General features: G+C 49.6%; 2 protein-coding genes across 5 annotated transcripts in view; one reads left to right on the forward strand and one right to left on the reverse strand.

Moving 5' to 3' along the window:
• The window catches only part of PALD1 (phosphatase domain containing paladin 1), a 72,534-nt gene that overhangs the window by 18,659 nt on the left and 33,345 nt on the right, over positions 1 to 20,530 (forward strand). Inside the window, exon 1 of one of the 4 annotated variants that reach the window (XM_080688466.1) lies at positions 3,138 to 3,206. The exons of the other annotated variants lie outside the window; for them this stretch is intronic. The gene's annotated coding sequence lies outside the window, so the exon portion shown is untranslated. Of the gene's footprint in view, positions 1 to 3,137; positions 3,207 to 20,530 lie in introns of those variants that run through there. 4 annotated transcript variants of the gene reach the window in all.
• LOC308258166 (prefoldin subunit 1-like) lies at positions 16,863 to 17,423 on the reverse strand (the record flags this gene model as incomplete). The annotated part of the gene is made up of 1 exon (XM_080688439.1): positions 16,863 to 17,423. The coding sequence occupies one exon, from the start codon at positions 17,421 to 17,423 to the stop codon at positions 16,980 to 16,982; it is 444 nt and encodes a 147-aa protein (XP_080544565.1). The 3' UTR covers positions 16,863 to 16,979.

Consider the following 20,530-nt stretch of genomic DNA (forward strand, 5'->3'; position numbering starts at 1 on the left):
GCACAAAGCTGGTAGGGGCTGCCTGGCCCAGGATGGCCAATGGCAGGATGTCACTCTTGGCAGAACTCTCCCTGAACAAACAGGAGCTTGGGATCGAGAGCATAGATAAACAGGAAGAGGGAAAAACATAAAAATATTTTTCTTCCCCTCCTGGGCCCTGGTGTTTTCTTGCTGCCCGTCCCTCTGCCCCTGGAGGTTTGAGGTGGCAGAGTTCTTCCCTCGCCAGAAGCCACCGGAGGCCTGAGAGCTCTCCGGCCGGGTTTTAGGTGTTAGGTTTTAGGTTTTGTTTTGCCTGATGGGCTGGGATAAGCCTGGACATTGGGGCCAGGTAGGCCCGAGTTTGAATCTTGGTTCTGCTCTTTCTTTGCCAGAATGCCTTTCTTGTCTGTCAAGGTTGCTCATCCTTAGGCACAGCGAATTGGCCTCTTCTTCCAGGAAGCCTTTCCTGAGTTCACGTCTTCCTCTGTGCACCTTGGTGTAGTGGGAAAAGTCCTGGGTGTCTTCCCCGTTGTCAGCCTCTCCGAGCCTCCGTTTCCATATCTGTGATCAGGAATATAGGAGTGGGGAGAGGAGCGAGCCTGATTCTCGTGCCCTGGCCTGTTTGGAGTTGGCCAGGGAGGAGGGAAGCATGGCCCTCTCAGGGTTAACTCCCTTCCATGCCAGGGACGGAAGCGAGGAGGACAGAGTGTGAAATGAAGTCACTTCCCCGCCTGCGGGTCTGCCATGTGCCTGGCCTTCCTCAGTAAATCCGGTTTCCTGCTTGGCCTCTGCATGCCTACCTACTCCTGGCTCCCATGACCCCGAAGGTCACCAGCAGGTGGGGCTCCTGATGGAATGCTGGCCTGTCATTCATCCTGTGAGGTCACTTCCTGTCTGGATCAGCCATCCACCTTTCCTGCTACAGCCTTCCACATGGCCGTTTCATGGGAATGATGGGTGTGGGGCTTGAGGGAGGCTACCAGAGGTCAAGTTCAATGCCTACCCTGCTCTTTACCCTGGGGTACTGAGGCCCAGCGAGGGCAGCGCACTTCCTGAGGTCAGGACCAGCAGGCAGACCTCTGGACCACACTCAGTTGTGGGGGTTCTGTGGGGGCCCCGGAGTCGCAGGCTGGTGGTTTGGGGATATTGCCCAGCCTTCCTGGGCCCCCATTTCTTCTGTGGAACCTGGGGGAGCCTGTGTGTGAGAACTTCCCTGAGCACTGTCAGACCGGGGCTTCCATGTTCTGATTTGACCCTCACTGCACTTAGGGAAACTGAGATTTAGAGAGGTCAGGACCAGCCTGGGCCTCTGATGGGGGCAGCACTGTGGTCTGCCCAGGTCTTTCTGGCTCCAGTGTCCGGGTTCCTTCCATGGGAAGGAGTTAGCTCCCCATCAGTGGCACCTCGGGAACGTCCTCAGTCTTCTGACCGTTTCCTGTGGGCCAGGGGTGCCTTGTGGCTGTAAGGTTGATTCAGAACCTTACAGAAATCAGAGGCCACACTGTGTAGGTCTTTCTTCTTCTTTTTTTCTGTACGTAGTATAGCTTCATTTTAGAAAAATCAGAGAAAAGAAAGAAATGCAGGAAGATTAGAAAAATCATATGTTCCCACTTCCCAGCAATAACCAAAGTTCACCATTAATGTTTAGAGATTTAGCCTTCCAGACATTTTCCCCGTGTGTGTGTGTGTGTGTGTGTGTGTGTGTGTGTGTGTGTGTGTGACAGAGAGAGAGAGAAAGAGAGAGAGAGAGAGAGAGAGAGAGAGAGATCCCTCACTCCTTCTTAATGGGACAAAACTCTGAAATACTGTTTGGTGTCTTTAAAAAACAAACAAACAAACAAACAAAAAAAAAACTACATACAGGCCCTGGCCTGCGTCGCTCAGTTGGTTGAGCATCGTGCCATGCACGGAGAGGTCATGGGTTTGATTCCCAGTCAGGGTACATTTGGGAGGCAACTAATCAATGTTTCTCTTATATCGATCTTTCTCTTTTTCCTTCTGTTCTTTCCTCTATCTAAAAGAAATAATAATAAAGAAAACTGCACACAGTACGTATTTTTCTGTCAGTAAATGCACTGCTACTTCTTTCTTTTGAAACTTTTGAGTTGAGGTTCCACATGCACAGAAAGGGATACCCCTCACAAGTATACCACTTAATGACTTTACAGAGCGAGCACAGTCTTTACAGCCTCCCAGGCCAAGGAACAGCGTTCTCCCAGAACCCGCACTCCTGTGCCTTCCCCGCCCCCACCCCGCCCCGTCCCGCCCCCCCCGTCCCCCTGCTCCAGATGTGACTTCTCGTCTGACTTTTAACACCATAAACTATTTGGCCTGTTTTTCAGTTTTAGACCAATGGACTCACAACGTTTGCTTATGTTGACTTCTTTCCTTCCACTTTCTATTAGTGATGCTCATCTGACGGTCCGTGCGCTTTAATGACCACATGGTGACAGCCATGGTACATTCGGCTCGACCACTGTTGATGTGAAAGATGTTTCCAGTCTGTCACTAATATAAACAAAGCTGAACCAACGCTTTTTGGCCATATCTTTGATTATTTCCTTTGAAATCAATTGATCGGAGAATTTTAAGGTATTTAAAAATTATTGCCAGATCGGTCTCCAGGGAGCTGTGCCGGTTTACATGGCAATAGGTGCTTGGGAAGGAGCCAACCCCTGGCACCCACATCAACATGGGTTTTTGTCCTGCTGTTCGTGTGACACCATGCTAGGCAATGCTCGGCGTCCCATCGTTCCCAGTGTTTAACTTACAAATCAGGGGGACCATTTTTTCTCATGTTTATTGGCCATTTGTATTTCTTCTCTGTTTTTTTTTGGGGGGGGGTGGGTCCATTTTACTCTCAAGATGTACTTACTTTCTCATTTGTTTGAACAAAAGACTATATTGAATATGATAAATAAAAATATGTTGACTATATTTTTATCCCGTTTGCCATTTGCCTTTGTGGTTTTTCTGTGTTGGTTAGAAGCCGACCATTTTGTGCAGTCTGATCTATTGATAGTTAACTGTGTATCTTTAGTATTTTGCATAGAAATTCCTTTTATACCCCAAGATTATGCCAATATTTACTTGCATTCTCTTCTTTCACTTGCATGGTTTCCTTTGTAACATGTTATCGTTCATCTTTCTGCACTTCCTTTAGGACCCTAATATGATGGATAGCTTGTAGGATCTGAGCATGTACGCAGAAGCTCCCGGCCGCCTGGGTGAGTTACCCAGACGCTCTGTGCTGACTCAGTGTTTGTACCTGTAAAATGGGAATAATGTTGGCACACAAAACCAAAGGGTTACTGTGGGGATTAAATCACAGCTATGTGCCAACTTTTAGTCTCAGGGCTCCTTCCTTTACACTCTTAAACATTGGAGACCCTAAAGAGCTTTTGTTTGTGTGGGTTATACACATAAACTGATATTTACCATATTAAAAATTAAAGCTGAGTATATTTAAAAACATATATTTATACTTTCCTTTTAAAAATGACAATAGCAAACTCATTATATGTTAACATAAATAATTTTTTTTCTGAAAAAATAACTATTTTTCCAAAACACAAAACATAGTGGGAAGAGTGGCATTGTTTTGCAGTTTTGCCAATCTCCTTGATATCTTGTTTAATAGAAGACAGATACTCACATCTGGTCCTGCTTTCAATCTGCTCTGATATGTTATTTTTGATTAAAATATATGAAGAGCCCTAGCTGGTTTGCTCAATGGATAAAGCGTCAGCCTGCGGACTGAAGGGTCCCAGGTTGGATTCCGGTCAAGGGCACATGCCTGGGTTGCGGCTCAATCCCCAGAAGGGGGCATGCAGAAGGCAGCCAATCAATGGTTCTCTCTCATCATTGATGTTTCTCTCTCTCTTCCCCTCTCCCTTCCTCTCTGAAATCAATAAAAATATACTAAAAAAAAAAAAAAAAAGTCTATGAAGAAAATCCAGCTTCACACAGATAAGTGAAAAAGAGAGAAGTAGCTCTGCTGGCGTGGCTCAGTGGTTGAGTGTCGACCTAGGAATCAGGAGGTCACGGTTCAATTCCCAGTCAGGGCACATGCCTGGGTTGTGGGTTCAATCCCCAGTGTGAGGGCGTGCGGGAGGCAGCCAATCAATGACTCTCATCATTGATGTTCCTATCTCTCCCTCTTCCTTCCTTTCTGAAATCAACAAAAATATAGTTAAAAAAAAGCAAAAGGGAGTAGTTTATTAGCCTATGGATATTTCCTGTGATACTACTTACACACTTGGCAGGTGATAATTTCTTTTTCTTTTTTTTTTTTTTTTTAAATATATTTTATTGATTTTTTACAGAGAGGAAGGGAGAGGGATAGAGAGCTAGAAACATCGATGAGAGAGAAACATCGATCAGCTGCCTCCTGCACACCCCCCACTGGGGATGTGCCTGCAACCAAGGTACATGCCCTCGACCGGAATCGAACCCGGGACCCTTCAGTCCGCAGGCCGACGCTCTATCCACTGAGCCAAACCGGTTTTGGCAGGTGATAATTTCTTAAAGTTTAGTTGAAATATAGAATCTGAAAAACATGTTGATGAACTTTGCATATTTTGTTACATTGAAATCCATTGGACTGTCTTGCGCTATGAATGGATCTTTGACCCAGGCATGATTTTGAAACATCAAATATTTGGTCATTGGGGAAATATTGCCTCACTGAGTTATACAGATGTTCCAAATGTGGGCACATTTCATTTCATCATATCCGAAAATTACGTACAAGGAGGGGCAAAAGGTTTACAATTCTTCTTATGGAAAATAATACAATAATTAATAAATAATAATACAAGAATAAACTCTGTGTTCACAGCTGTAAACCTACTTTGCCCCACCCTGTATGTTAACATCACTCGCACGGCAAAATCTTTATGTGTTGGGACGCCATCAAACTCCCAGTGGCTGGTGCAAGTTTTCCAAAATTCTGATTTTCCCCTTGAATGCTCACACTTTACCATTGGCAACCAACGCTGCCAGCTGTTCTCTGTGAAGAGGCAGGCTCACCTTGCTCAGCTTTGAGGCCATGCTCCCGATCCCCAGTTCTGAACAACCACCTTTGTCTGTCGGCGTTCTTCCCAGTACAGTGGTGTTCCGTGGTGCTCCGTGGACAGAGAGGCTTGGCCTCCACTCAGACACCTGTCGTACTCCAGCAACCAGCCCAAGTGCACTTCCATGTCATCACACAGAATGTTAAAAAGACATGCACTCAGGGCTGCGATTTGGTGAAATTAATCAGTTTTACTGCTTCCTCAGGGACATCCTGAGTGACGCTGCCACACTCCGTCGCTGTGAGCGATGGCCAGCCCCGTTCAGGGTCCGTGCCTGCTGAGCCTCTAGCAGTTCACCCTCGTGGCTTTTGGTCCATCAGCTGCTCTCACGGTGAGGGAGGCAGGTGGTTTATGACTGACCTGAGGATAGTTTTGACCTGCAGAGCCCTGGAAGGTATTGGGGACCCCGGGACCCCGAGGAGCGTGCTGTCGGAACTTTGGGTTGGATGACAGGTAGATGGACTTTGTGCAGTGCTGGGCTGCTCTCTGGGTCCAGGGCAGTGTGCCTGCTGCCATTCTTTTCCTCTCCCCCTAACCTGAGAGACAGCGTGGGGAGTGGAGAGGTAAGCCATTTGGGGTTAAACACTCATCATTTGTGATTGCAAATCCTACTCAAGGCGAATGTGTTTGGTCCTCAGGAGTAAGTGAAGCGCCCAGGGAACTTCATAGGCGCCCCATTTTTCTTTTTCTTTTTTTAAAAATATATTTTATTGATTTTTTACAGAGAGGAAGGGAGAGAGACAGACAATTAGAAACATCGATGAGAGAGAAACATCGATCAGCTGCCTCCTGCACACCCTCCACCAGGGATGTGCCCGCAACCAAGGTACATGCCCTTGACCGGAATCGAACCTGAGACCCTTCAGTCCGCAGGCCGACGCTCTATCCACTGAGCCAAACCGGTCAGGGCCGCCCCATTTTTCTTGCCTCCCCTGGAGAGAGGGGTCTCAGCCAGGCAACTCTCCTGAATGGGTGGGGACTGCTTCCCAGACAGGGACCCCTCAGAGTCACCCTCCCCCCTTCCTGGCCCAAAAGGGACATCCCTATCCCTTCTTTATTAACCTCTGCTGTGTGGGACCCAGAGGTCATCATCCCCCACCTCCCCTCCGTCATTTTTCATAAGCAATTGAACGGGCTGCGTTTATGGGGTGCCGGTTGCATTCTGGGCTACAATCCTGTCTGCATTGTCTCATTTATGCTCAGAACACAGACACCCGTAGAGTTGATTCTTTTTTTTTGTTCTTTAAAAATCTTTCCAGTTTTGTTCAGTCAAGTGGCTCCTTTGTGCCAAGCACTGGGATGCCATTGAAGGCCAGCCTCAGCCCCGGCCTGGGGGGCCTCATGGAGCCACCTCCATGGTGGGATGTGGCTGGGGTAAGGTTAAGGAAGGCTTCCTGGTGCAGGGATGGGAGTGAGCTAGGCCGAGGGAGTGAGGCAGGAAGGTGTGGAATGAAGGCACGTTTGGCTGGTGTATGGGCCTCAAACTGTGTCTGCTGCTCGGCAGAAGAGGCAGTGGAATCTGTCCCGTCGCTGGAGAAGGACTGACTAGGTTGGACCAACAGAGCGGTAGCCCAGCCTTGTCCTTTATGGGCTATTAAAGGATTTCCAAAGGCGTAATTTCTGCCTTACATAGACGGTGGAATACCCACCCCCAGACCCCCGGCCTGGTAAGATGCACCTCTGCTTTATTATCATTTTTGTTACTGTTAGTTATTTGCAAAAGCGTGTGGAGATGTTGTCTGCTGCAGGGTTGGTAGGAAGTTCACTTTGGCTGGAGCTCAGAGCACAAAGGTGGGAGTTGGGGAGCAATAGGCCAGAGAGGGAGGCTGGGCCTGAAGGTCATGGGTCGCCATGTGGTTCCTCTTTGAGTCTAACTGAAGTCTCTTATGAAATCTGTCTCCTCTGTTCAATGTGCTTCATTCTCTGGAGCAGGAGAGCTCTTCTTGGTCAGGGTCTTCCCTGGCCCTGGGTGGACATGCCAGCGAAGCAGATCAGTGGGGCAGTGCAGGGGGAAAGGGGAGGAGACCCCTGTCCTCCCCTGCTGTCCATGTCTCGGTGACGGTGGGCAGGTCTCTGTTTCCTCATCTGTAAAACGAGAGGAACAGACTAGGGTCTCGAAGGGGCCACTGATTCTAAGATACACATTGGTTCAGGAAGGGCCTTGAACATTCTGGCCAGCCCAAGGGGGATTTAGACTCTGTAGTGTATGTGTGTGTGTCTGTCTGTCTGTGTGTGTGTGTGCGTGTGCGTGCGCGCTGGGAGTTGGGGGACAAGGCCCAGGGCAGGTGGTGGGCTGGTCCGAGCCCCGGCCCTGGATACAGACCTGAAAGTGTTATCGTCTCCTCACCCTCCAGCTCTCTGCTGCCCCACAGTAGGGGAGCCCTGCAGCGCAGTGACTTCCTGCGTGTTTGTTCTGCAGCTGAGGCAGATGTTTCCTGCAGCTGGTCACTCAGCCTCCTGTCCTATTTTTAGCTCCATTGTTACCCACCCTGGGCATCTGGCTGCCAGGGGTGTGTGAGGCTGTGGTCCTGGGAGGGGCACTCTTCTCTGGGTCCAGCTTGTTCTGTTCCTGCTACCAGGCCCCTGCTTTGAGCTTCCCAATGTCTTTTCGGAAAGTGAGGATGTCTTCAGGAGAAATGGGAGAGGGATGGCCAGATGATGCAGTAGAAGGAGCCCAGGTGGTGAAACCAGAGGCCTGGTTCTCTTGCTGTGTCCTGTAGTGAACTCTCTGAGCCTCAGGGTTTTGTTTTTGTTGTTATTATTATTTTAATATGTTTTTATTAATTTTTTTAGAGAAAGAAGAAAGGAGAGAGAAAAACATTGATTGGTTGCCTCCCGTATGCACCCTGACTGGGGACCCAACCCCCGATGTACCCTGACCGGGAATCGAACCTGCAACTTTTGGTGCATGGGATGACACTCAGCCCACTGAACCACACAGCCGCGCCGAGCCTGTTTTTTTCACCTGCTAAATGGCACAGTAGCCTGTGCTTTTGCCCTTCTCATAGGGTTCTGAAGCTGAAATGAGATAGTGAAGGTGGAATTCATTTCACAAAAGGAACCTACAGCTCTTGTGGGTTCAGCCTTTGGGGCCCCCGGAGGAGCATCGGATTCAGTCGGGAGATGAGGCGTGTACTTACCAACACCAGGCCGTGGACTCAAGGCCAGGGTGTGTGGGGTACAGGCTGTGTGCTGGACCGCTTGGAAGGGGAGGGGGCATTTCCACTGGCTGTTGATGGATGGGGTGAAAGGGAGAGTGGGAATGGCATCCCTGGTTGTGGGACCAGGGTGGGCAGAGGCATGGAGGCAGGGAAGGGCTGGATGTGCCCTGGGACCTCCAAGCAGGAAAGGCCTTGAACATTCTGGCCAGTGTCCCTGGATGGAGCCGTTCCTCCCTAAGCGAGGCCTCAGGGTGGGTTTGGGGCAGGAGGCTCTGCAACCCCCTTTTTCTGACCCAGGAGTCAGCACAGCAGCTCTGCTCCTGGCTCTTTGACACATGGAACTTTCATAAAAGATGGAGGGGTATGCGGGTGGGAAAGGGGGGTCTTGAATGCCAGGTAAGGGAGTCTAGACTGGAGGCCACTGGGGTGGAGGGGATGGGAACAGACGGCCATCATAGTTCTTCTCAGCTCCTTGAAATGATGTTTCAGGGCCCTGTGACATTGCTGGAGGTAGGAAGTGGGGTTCAAGCATAAGTTCCCACCGGCCCTTTGGGGTACAGTCCCTGGAAGCAGCCAGGAGAGTGTGGGTGGGGCCAGAACCCTAAGTGGGGGTCTCAGGAGACTCTAGGTTTCTCCTGACCTTGAAGTGTCCGGAGGCACAACTTCCTGGAGCGGAGCAGGTGAGCATGTCAGGTACTCTTACCCCTGTCTTCCCCAGGGTCCTCCCCGCAGCATTCCGCCCTCCCCCACCCCAACCCCAACCTGCCTGGAACCTGTTGATGGGCAGGAGCTTCAGGCTTTCTCAGGAGCAGAATGGCTGCCCTTCCCTGAGGATTTTTCACTCCCCTCCCCGTGCTCCTCCGAGAAAGAGCCCAGCAGGCAGGGTCCCTCCCATCCAATGATATTTTCTGGTTTTCCAGGGAGTTCCCCTGCTCAGAAAGGCTCTGAGAGGGACAGGGAGAGTCGGGGGACTCTCGTAGTCTCTGCCTGCCTTTTTGGAGCAATGGAGGCCAAGCCTCTAGTCTATAGCGTGCAGCAAACGTTTAGCTGCTTAGAACTTTCTAAGTTTCTGCATGTGACTCGGAGCCATGGTCTAGCCATCAATGGTCGCTCACCTGTGTGCATTGCCATGGGCCCTGGTGGCTGGGGACGCTCTCTTCTGTATTCTGTGACCCCCCCAGGCCCCGGCATGGGCTGGGCGCCCAGCACCCTGGCCTTGCTCTGTCCCAGCATGGAACCGCCAGCCCCCGGTGCAGCCTGACCTTCGCCGCGGGGAAGCGTGACCTTCTCCTGCAGGCAGGGAAAGAAGCAGGTCCCCTCATGTTGCATGTGGTGTGTGGTCACCGAGGGTCAGATCTAAAAATAACGAGTGCATTAGTCAGGATTAGATTTGGCCTCGAGGAATAGGAAAATCCAGATGACAGTGGTTTACACAAGATGGAAGTTTATTTCTGTGTCATTTCCAAGCCCAGAGCTCTGTGGTCCCTGGATGCCTCAGGGAACTTGATCTTCGCCATTCCTAGGGTATGGCCTCACGTGCTCAGGCACCACATCTGGGCTCCAGGCAGCAGGATGGAGGAAGGGAGGGAAGGATTCTGGAACTTGCCTTGTGACATGCCCCGTATGTCCCATTAGCTCAGTGGTTCTCAACCTTTCTAATGCCGCGACCCTTTAATAAAGTTCCTCATGTTGTGGTGACCCCCAACCATAAAATTATTTTCGTTGCTACTTCATAGCTGTAATTTTGCTACTGTGATGAATTGTAATGTAAATATCTGTGTTTTCTGATGGTCTTAGGCGACCCTGCTAGTGGTTCTCAACCTGTGGGTCATAGGAAGGGAGGGGGATGAAGGCATCATGAGATTTTTTTTTTTTTTTAAATCTGTATCATTATGTACTGATCTAATCCGTTCCTTTTCATTGCTGTATAGTATTCTATCGCTTAAATATATACCAGTTTACTTTAGTCATTCTTCTTTTGATGGACATTTAAGGTTCGCAGGCTTTTTGATCAAACCTGAGCAGCAGGGCCAGCCCTTCAGGGGCTGCAGGGCCTCATCCAGGAAGGCTGCCCAGGTGGGAGGTCAGTCTTGCCTTGGGACCAGAAAGCCACATGCCCCAGGCCAGCAACGGGAGCAGAAGGGCTTCTGAGGGGTTAGGAATCAGCCCAGTGGCCGTGGTCAGATTCAGGGAGGCGGGTTCAGAGCAGGTGGCCTGTGTCTGGGCTGCTGGGGTCTGTATTCCGTGACCCCCCAGGGAGAAAACAAGCTCACTCACAGGACAGTGGCCAGGAGGCTGGGGGACTTGAAGGCTTGTTGAATGAAGAACGGTAGGTGCTGTGACACGAAAGGACAGGATGCTTCGGGACAAGGGTTGGACCCCCAGAGGCTGGGGGAGGGCCCAGGAGGACTATAGGGGGCCCTCCAGGAACGCGGACACTTGATCTTAAGTACTGGCGGCTAATCAGGGTGGAAAAGAACAAAACTGCAAGGCTCAAGCCACTTGCACACGTGACTCTTTTGGCCGTGGCTTACAGACTTCTTCCCTCCAGATGAGATGCGTTCTCCGTCTCCAAGGGGGAGAGCCGGGGATGTGTGGAAAACTAGCTGCTCCTAAAACAGCTTAGATTAAGATAATTTTTTTGTTAAAAACTATTTTTGGCCCCAGCATTTTATTTAGAAAACTTTCAGGCCTACAGAGAAGTTGAAAGCAGAGCACAGTGAACACATGTCCGTCCTCACCAATTGCTAAATTTACTCCGTTTGTGTTTCTCTCTCTCAACCATCTGAAGATTACAGACGTCAAGATGTTTCACCTCTAAACACTTCAGCTTTTGTCTCCTACCAACAAGAACATTCTCCTCGTGTCCACAGTTATCATCACACCCAAGGAAGTCAACTTGTTTATCCAACGCACAGTTCATATTCAGATATACTACCACTTGTCCTCAAAATGTTCACTATAGCCCCCCTCCCCAATCCAAGACCCCATATAGACAGAGCTTTCTGCCAGACAGGCTACCCCCATGGGGAGCTCCAGAGGTAGGGGGCTTCCCAGGCCAGGAGGCAGGCAACAAGGTGCTAGAAATGGCCCTTTGTTTTTCCTGAGGGTCCCAAACTCCACAGCCTCCAGGCCCATGTGTGACGGGTCTTTGCTGGCCTTAGAGCAGGCAGGAGCCCCTTCTCTGCCTCCACCTGTCAGGGAGCTAAGAGGGAGGCTTGTTCACCCTGACCAAGGGCAGGGCTGGCCTCTCCTGCAGCTCCTTCCAGCTCAGGGGTCTATCTGCCCTATGCCCTCCCCCACTGTTGCCCTGTACCTGCTCCCAATTGCTGTGGCTCCTCAGCTGGCTGTCAGCCACTCTGCTCATCTTCATCCATTCCGGGCTCCAAGCCCACCTTGAGGTGTCATTTCAATGTGTGACAATGATGACACATCCCTGCCAGAACTCGGACCTTCAAATGCCGAGGCCCAAGCTCAAGGCCACCCCATCCCTCATCATGGCAGCCCCCATGCTGAACACTTGGAAGTATTTACAAACATTCCTCCACCTTCTGTTTTTAACTCGTAGACTTTTAGTTTAGAAAAAATAAAACATTTCACAAACATTTAATTTTAGTAGGTGAAGGGCTTCTGCAATCCCAGACCCCAGATGGCTTTACTTTATTTCTTACATATTTATTTATTATTTTTTAAAATGTATTTTATTTTATTATTGTTGACAGTATTACAGATGTCCCTCATTTTCCTCCCTTTTCCCACCCTCCACCCAAGCACTGCCCCACCCTAGGCCTTCTCCACACTATTGTCTGTGTCCATGGGTTATGCGTATATGGATATATGTTCTTTGGTTAATCTCTTCCTGTCCCCTTCAACCCCCTCCCCACTGAGATCTGTTATTCCTTTTATGCATCCACGCCTCTGGAGCTGTTTTGTTTGTCAGTTTAATTGCTCATTAGATTCCATATGTGAGATCATGGGATATTTGTCTTTCTCTGACTGGCTTATTTGCTTAGCATAATAGTCTCCAGGTCCATCCATGCTGTCTCAAAGGGTAAGAGTTCCTTCTTTTTCACAGCCACATAGTATTCCATTATGTAAATACTAGAGGCCCGGTGCATGAAATTCATGCACGGGGGTGGGGGTGTCCCTCAGCCCAGCCTGCACCCTCTCCAATCTGGGACCCCTCGAGGGATGTCCGACTGCCCGTTTAGGCCCGATCCTAGGATCGGGCCTAAACGGGCAGTCGGCCCTCCCTCTCACAATCCAGGACTGCTGGCTCCCAACTGCTCGCCTGCCTGCCTTCCTGATTGCCCCTAACTGCTTCTGCCTGCCAGCCTAATCACCCCTTAACCATTCCCCGGCCAGCCTGATTGATGCCTAACTTCTCCTGCCTTGTCACCCCTAACTGCCCTCCCCTGCCAGACTGGTCACCCTTAATTGCCCTCCCCTGCAGGTCTGGTCCCCCTCAACTGCCCTCCCCTGCCAGCCTCCTCGCCCTTAACTGCTCTCCCCTGCTGGTCTGGCCCCCCCCCGCAACTGCCTTCCCCTGCAGGCCTGGGTCCCCCCAAACTGCCCTCCCCTGTAGGCCTGGGTCCCCCCAAACTGCCCTCCCCTGCAGGCCTGGTCCCCCCAAACTGCCCTCCCCTGCAGGCCTGGTCCCCCCCACTGCTCTCCCCTGCAGGCCTGGTCCCCCCAAACTGCCCTCCCCTGCAGGCCTGGTCCCCCCCCAACTGCCCTCCCCTGCAGGCCTGGGTCCCCCCCAACTGCCCTTCCCTGCAGGCCCAGTTGCCCCCAACTTCCCTCCTCTGCCGGCATGGTCACCCCTAACTGCTCTCCCCTGCAGGCTTAATTGCCCCCAACTGCCCTCCCTTGCAGGCCTGGTCCCTCCCAACTGCACTTCCCTGCTGGCCATCTTGTGGCAGCCATCTTGTGTCCACATGAGGGCAGCTATCTTTGACCACATGGGGGCAGCCATCTTGTGTGTTGGAGTGATGGTCAATCTGCATATTACTCTTTTATTATATAGGATAGAGGCCTGGTGCACAGGTGGGGGCCGGCTGGTTTGCCCTGAAGGGTGTCCTGGATCAGGGTGGGGGTTCTTTTGGGGCATGGGGCAGCCTGGGCGAGGAGCCTGTGGTGGTTTGCAGGCTGGCCACACCCCCTGGCGACCTAAGCGGAGGCCCTGGTATCTGGGATTTATTTATCTTCTACAATTGAAACTTTGTAGCCTGGAGAGGAGGCCAGGGCAGGCCAGAGTCGGGGAAGCTTGGTTTCCTCCATTGCCGGGGGCAACCCAAGCCTACTGCTTGCTCCAGCTCCGTGGCCGCCGCCATCTTGGTTGGGTTAATTTGCATACTCACTCCTGATTGGCTGGTGGGCATGGCTTGTGGGTGTAGCAGAGGTACGGTCAATTTGCATGTTTCTCTTTTATTAGTGTAAATACCACAGCTTTTTAATCCACTCTTCTACTGGTGGGCACTTGGGTTGTTTCCAGATCTTAGCTATTATAAATAATGCTGCTATGAACATAGGGGTGCATATATTCTTTTTGATTGGTGTTTTGGGGTTTTTAGGATATATTCCCAGAAGTGGGATCACTGGGTCAAATAGGAGTTCCATTTTTAGTTTTTTTGAGGAAACTCCATACTGTTTTCCACAGTGGCTGCACCAGTCTGCATTCTCACCAGCAGTGCACGAGGGTTCCCTTTTCTCCACATCCTCGCCAGCACTTGTCATTTGTTCATTTGTTGATGGTAGCCATTCTGGCAGGTATAAGGTGATGCCTCATGGTCGTTTTAATTTGCATCTCTCTGATGATTAGTGACGTTGAGCATCTTTTCATATGCCCACTTTGGAGAAGTGTCTATTTAGGTACTTAGCCCATTTTTTAATTGGATTGTTTGTCTTCCTGGTGTTGAGGTGTATGAGTTCTTCGTATGTTTTGGAAATTAACCCTTTATTGGATGAATCATTGATGAATATGTTCTCCCATACAGTAGGTTCCCTTTTCATTTTGTTGGTGATTTCTTTTGCTGTGCGGAAGCTTTTTATTTTGATGTAGTCCCATTTGTTTATTTTTTCTTTTGTTTCCCTGGCCCTAGGAGAGGTACTGGTGAGAATACTGCTATGTGAGATGTCTGACATTGTACTGCCTATGTTTTCTTCTAAGATTTTGATGGTTTCGGGACTTACATTTAAGTCTTTTATCCATTTTGAGTTTATTCATGTGTATGGTGTAAGTTGGTGGTCTAGTTTCATTTTTGTGCATGTACCTGCCCAATTTTCCCAACACCACTTATTTATGGAGGACTGTGGGGGTGGGGTGGGCAGACCACATTGCCAGTGTCTCAAAGAGGCCGCTCTGAAGAGAGACATTTGAGCAAAGGTGACAGGCAGGGGCAGCCATGTGAACAAGAGGGTGGTGGTGTGAAACCTTCGTGAGGAGTGGCCTAGGTTTTGGAAGGAGGAGGAGGACAACAGTGGCTGGAGCATCATGGCAAGGGGAGGGCATGGGGCAGAGCGTGGGGGCCTGTGTGCCAGTGTGAGAGGGAGATGGCATGCCCTCTGCCCGAGTACCCTCTGCCGCCTGTTGCCCGTGTTCCCATGGCAATCATTCCATTTGTACAGTGGGTAGATTTTTTGGTGTCTTTGTGGTTTTTCTGTCTTTGCTACTGACAGCAGCCCTCAAGGAGGGTGAGGCAGGGCTATGACCCCCCACTTTACAGAAGAGGAACCAGCAAAGCAGGGCCAATGGTGTGTTTAGGGTTTTAAAAGATCCTTCTGGCTGCAACATGGAGGCGGGTTGTGGGGGCACAGGAAGGAAGGAGAGAGACCCTGGAGGCTGGTGCAGTCTGTCCAGTCAGGGGCCAGTGGCTGGTGGGCAGAGCGTTGGACCGATAGGGGTGCAGACTCATTCTTCTATGTTGGGTTGTGGACAGAGGACTTGCCCATTCCTGACTCTTGATGAAGGCCAGGAGCAGATGGAAACCTCCCAAAGTGCTCACTGGACAGAGCAAAGCAGGGAGAGTCCTAATTGTGTGTTAACAGAGCAGGGCAGCTGCTGTGGCTCAGCCCCACTCTGCCCTGCCATTTGCCTGGGATGGCAGCCAAGGGACAGCCCACTGATCCCTCCGGAGACCATTCCTTTTGTAGGCGGTGCCTGGGCGAGGCCCTGGCCTGGCCATGGAGGTTCAGATCTGGTACCAGCCCACCGTTGCAGGAAGGGGCTGTGGGCAGGGGCAGGAGAGAAGTGAAGGAAGGCTTCAGCCAGGACTGATCTGAAGGGCAGTGATGAGTCTGGCCCTCGCTGTGTGTCGGGCTGGGTGGGTGTTGCTTTACACACACATTCCCTTATTTCATTCTCATACAGTCCTGTTAGGGAGGTACACTCATGGTCCCCAGTTAATAGTTGGGGACACTGAGGCTCAGAGAGGTTAAGCCATGTGCCCAAAGTCACCCCACTGACATATGGTGGAAATGGGAACCAGCCAGTGCCCAGCCCAGGTCCTTGCCCCAAAGAGTCGAAGTGACAGTGCTTCCAGTCAGGTGCAAGGGCGTTGGGGAGCCACTCACACTCCTGGCTTCTGTGAGTGCCCACTTTTCTGCCTGTTAGATGGGGATGCTAGCCTTGCCCTCACGGTTTCCTCATGCCTTGAACAGATAGTTCAGTATTTTGTGTTTAAATATATTGCTTTTTTTAAAAAATATATTTTATTGGTTTTTTATAGAGAGGAAGGGAGAGGGATAGAGAGCTAGAAACATCCATGAGAGAGAAACATCGATCAGCTGCCTCCTGCACACCTCCCACTGGGGATGTGCCCGCAACCAAGGTACATGCCCTTGACCGGAATCGAACCCGGGACCCTTCAGTCTGCAGGCCGACGCTCTAGCCACTGAGCCAAACCGGTTTCGGCTATTTCTCTTTTTTTGATGTTTTGAATATTAATTACCCTTGTTCTTTAATAATTTAATTGTAAAGTTACATAATTTAATTTTTAATAATGGCTGTGTTTAACAACTGGCTTGCAATAAAATTCCTAAAAATTGAATAACTGGCTCTCCTGAGCCAGTATAAGCCAGCTCCAACACACCACCACCCCCAAGCCTCTAGAGGCCTCAGGATGTAGTGTCCACCTTATGACCAAAGGGAGACAGTCTTGGAGGTGCTGCTGGCTTATTAGTAAATTTTCTTTTGGGATGTTTGGGAAAAAGCAGGAAAGGAATCTTTAGGCATACTGCCACCGAAGACTGCTGTCCTCAACTTAAATTCAGCTGTGCCCTGGTCTCCTTTCTTTCCTACTTGCACATTCCATGGAGGCTGTGAGCTTGAGGGGTTTACTTGAAGGATCAGAGAGGAAAAAATAAGTGGGGACGACTTCGATGCAGAAGGAGCAGGGCCCCAGCCCCAGAGAGGGACAGGGAGGAGCTCAGGTAGAGATAGCCTCTGCCTCTCTGTTCTCATCCATCAGCTCAAGAAAAGCAAAGTTAGCAGAGTGGCACAGATGCCTTTTATTGGTCTGACCAGCATGACTAGTAGGGGGCGGGCATGGGCACAGCTCCCCTACCTGTCCTGGCTCCCCTCTCCCCTCTCCTGGGAGTTCAGAACTCACCCCCAGGGGAGAAGAGTAAGTATCTTAGGCAGAGATGGCAGGCAGAGCCAGGATAAAAAATATGGGCTTGGGGTTTGAAAGAGGTTCAGGGTGATGTAGAAAACATAGGGTTACCAGGCCATCCAGATAAAACGTCCATCAGGGTACAGCAGAGGCTATTTCCCTATGCGAGCCCCTTGTCCTTGCCAGGAATGGGAGGGGTTAGGAGGAAAAGCTTCCCTAGAGGCTTCCTCCTGTGCCCTTCGTGCCATCAGCATCTCCCGGATGTTGTCCTCAGCTTCCTTCACGCTGCGCTCCAGGTAGGGTTTTTTCTGTTCCAATTCTTTAATTTTTTCCTCTGCTATTTTCTGTTTCTCTAACAGCTGATTGTGAATTACCTGCTTGGACTGAAGAATAAACATTCTTCCTACACCTTCATACATGTTAGTCTCGTCTACCAAAGTCATAATCTCTGTATCTGTAAGATGGGCATGCTTTTTCGTTCTGTTTAGCTGTTCAATCTGTATGTCTGCAAGCTTCACCTTCTGTTGAGTGTCAATAACTTTAGCTTGAAGCTCTGTGAAGGCCTTCTTCAACTCCAGATCCATGGGCGCCGCCATCTTGGCTCCTAAATGTATTTCTATTCATTTTAGAGAGGAAAGGAGAGGGAGAGATAGGAACATCAATGATGAGAGAGAATCACTGACGGCCTCCTGCTTCCTACACGCCCCCTACTGGAAATTGAGCCTGCAACCCGGGCATGTGCCCTGACTGGGAATAGAACTGTGACTTTCTGGTTCAAAGGTTGACACTCAACCACTGAGCCACGCCCCCCGGGCAAGATAGTTCTTTTTTTTTTTTTTTTAAATAAATCTTTATTGTTCAGATTATTACAGGTGTTCCTCTTTTTTTCCCCCATAGCTCCTTTCCACCTGATTCCCCACCCCATGCCCTTAGCCCCCACCACTGTCTTCATCCATAGGTGTAAGCTTTTTGTCCAGTCTCTTCCCGCACCCCTCAGAGAATTGTCAGTCCACTCCCTTTCTATGTCCCTGATTCTATTATATTCACCAGTCCATTCTGTTCTTCAGATTTTTTTTATTCACTTGATTTTTAGATTCACTTGTTGGTAGGTATGTATTTGATGTCATTTTGTTGTTCATAATTTTTATCTTTACCTTTTTCTTCTTCTTTCTCTTCTTAAAGAACACCCTTCAGCATTTCATGTAATCCTGGTTTGGTGGTGATGAACTCCTTTAGCTTTTTCTTGTCTGTGAAGCTCTTTATCTGACCTTCAACTCTGAATGATAGCTTTGCTGGGTAGAGTAATCTTGGTTGTAGGTTCTTGCTGTTCATCACTTTGAATATTTCTTGCCACTCCCATCTGGCCTGCATAGTTTCTGCCGAGAAATCAGCTGACAGTCGTATGGGTGCTCCCTTGTAGGTAACTAACCGTTTTTCTCTTGCTGCTTTCAAGATTCTCTCTTTGTCTTTTGCCCTTGGCATTTTAATTATGATGTGTCTTGGTGTGGTCCTCTTTGGATTCCTCTTGTATGGGGTTCTGTGTGCTTCCTGAACTTGTAAGTCTATTTCTTTCACCAGGTGGGGGAAGTTTTCTATCATTATTTCTTCAAATAGGTTTTCAGTATCTTGCTCTCTCTCTTCTTCTGGCACCCCAAAAATTTGGATGTTGGTACGCTTAAAGTTGTCCCAGAGGCTCATTACACTATCTTCATATTTTTGGATTCTTTTTTCTTTTTGTTTTTCTGGTTGGGTGTTTTTTGTTTCCTCATGTTTCAAATCTTTGGTTTGATTCTTGGGGTCCTTTGATCTACAGTTGAGTTTCTGTATATTCTTTATTTCAGACAGTGTATGCTTAATTTCTGACTGGTCCTTTTCCATTTTTTTGGCATTCTCATTAAGATCCTTAAAGGTCTCACTAAGTTCCTCAGCGGTTTTTAGAAGATTCTTGAGTAACCTTATAAATGTGGTTCTGAACTCTATGTCGTCCATTAGTTTGCTTTCCTCCATTTCTGTCATTCGTGACATGTTTCTTTGTCTCCGCATTTTGCTGCTTCCTTGTGTTGATGGAGTGGCTTTGTGTGGTAGGTGACCTATAGGGGCCAGTAGCTCAGCCTCCTCAATCACCTGAGGTGGACGCCTTTGGTACACCCCTTTGTGGGCTGAGTGTAAAGTCTTGGTGTAGTTAAGCCTTGATTGCTGTTGGTACACTGGGAGGAATTGACCTCCAGGCCAATTGTCTGTGAGGACCCGCTGTGTCTATAATGGAAGAGCTGCTGCGCTGGAGACATGCTTATGGTGCAGGACTTGTTTCAGTGGGGCTTTGGTGCTCACTGAGTCTGCCTCTTGAATGTGTCACTTATGGATGTGAGGAGTTGAAATCTGGTGTCTCACACTGACCACTAGGTACACTGGCTTCTGGATCTCCAATGGGGTGCAGGTTAGCTACTGTCTGAGGCCACCCAGCAGGAGCTACAGCGAGAACTACAGTTTTCTCCTCTTTGCTTGGGGTTTGGAGGTTTTGGAGCTGTCTGACCCGGGCTGCAAGTTTGCTAGGTTAAGCTGCGATAGGGCAGGCCATTCATATGCTAAAGCCGCTGCTTGGAGCTTGGGTGGGTTCGTAGATTGTGAAGGGCGGGGTCTCAGGGCGTGACCAGGCTAGGGTGTGGCAAACAGCGATGGCTGCCAGTAAGCTGGCTCTGTGTCTCCGACCGTCGCCAGCCCAATTCGCGCGTCTCCGTACCTCAGCTTTTCAGTGCTTGTGCACCCCTCAATGCTGTTTGCTCTTTCCTTCTAGTTGTAGAACTTCCACTCAGCCAGCTTTCCCGTGGTTCTGGGTGATAGACGTTTTGTCTTTTAGTTGTAGTTTTGAAATTGTTGTGCGAGGCAGCAGTTTAGGTGTTTACCTACGCCGCCATCTTGGATCCTCCCGATAGTTAAGTTCTTACCCGCAGCAGGTGGGGGGCTTAATGCTGAGGACCACAAGCTGACCGAAGGGTGTCCTCGGGGACCGTGGAGGACTTGAGACTCAGCAATACTGTATAGTAGAACTGTAATGTGAGCCATAGGTGTCATTTTATTTATTTTTTAAAATATATTTTTATTGATTTCAGAGGGGAAGGGAAAGGGAGAGATAGATATGAATGATGAGAGAAAATCATTGAACGGCTGCCTCCTGCACATCCCCTACTGGGGATGGAGCCTGCAACCCAGGCATGTGCCCTTGATGGGAATCGAACCTGGGACCCTTCAGTCCGTAGGCCAAAGCTCTATTCACCGAGCCACACCGGCTAGGGCTGAACATCTTTAAATATGCTTATTTGGCATTCAGATGTTACCTTCACATCTTTTGCCCATTTTAAAATTACTTTTCTCTCTTAACTTGCTATTGAGTTGTAAGAGTTGGCACCTCCTTTTTTGGTCAGGATTAAATGAGAGTGATTCTTCTTGAGGAAACAAGTCACCTGCCTGCCATGGATTCCCTCTGGCGGTTTCTTTCTTGCGGGACTGACTGCTCTGCGTTTTCCCAGAGGCAGGAGGATAGTGTGGATGTGGGTGGGACTTGCTTAAATGCCATTGTAGCTACAGCCCTGAGGAGTCTGTGGCTTCTTTGCTGGTCAACAAGGGTGAAATGGAGTCTGGAGTTCCTGATCCCTCCACGGGAACCTTGGGTCTCTCTGCTTTGCTAGGTCTGGGGTGTTCCGGC

This window comes from Plecotus auritus (genome assembly GCF_963455305.1).
Source record: "Plecotus auritus genome assembly, chromosome: 9".
NCBI classification, from domain to species: Eukaryota; Metazoa; Chordata; class Mammalia; order Chiroptera; family Vespertilionidae; genus Plecotus; species Plecotus auritus.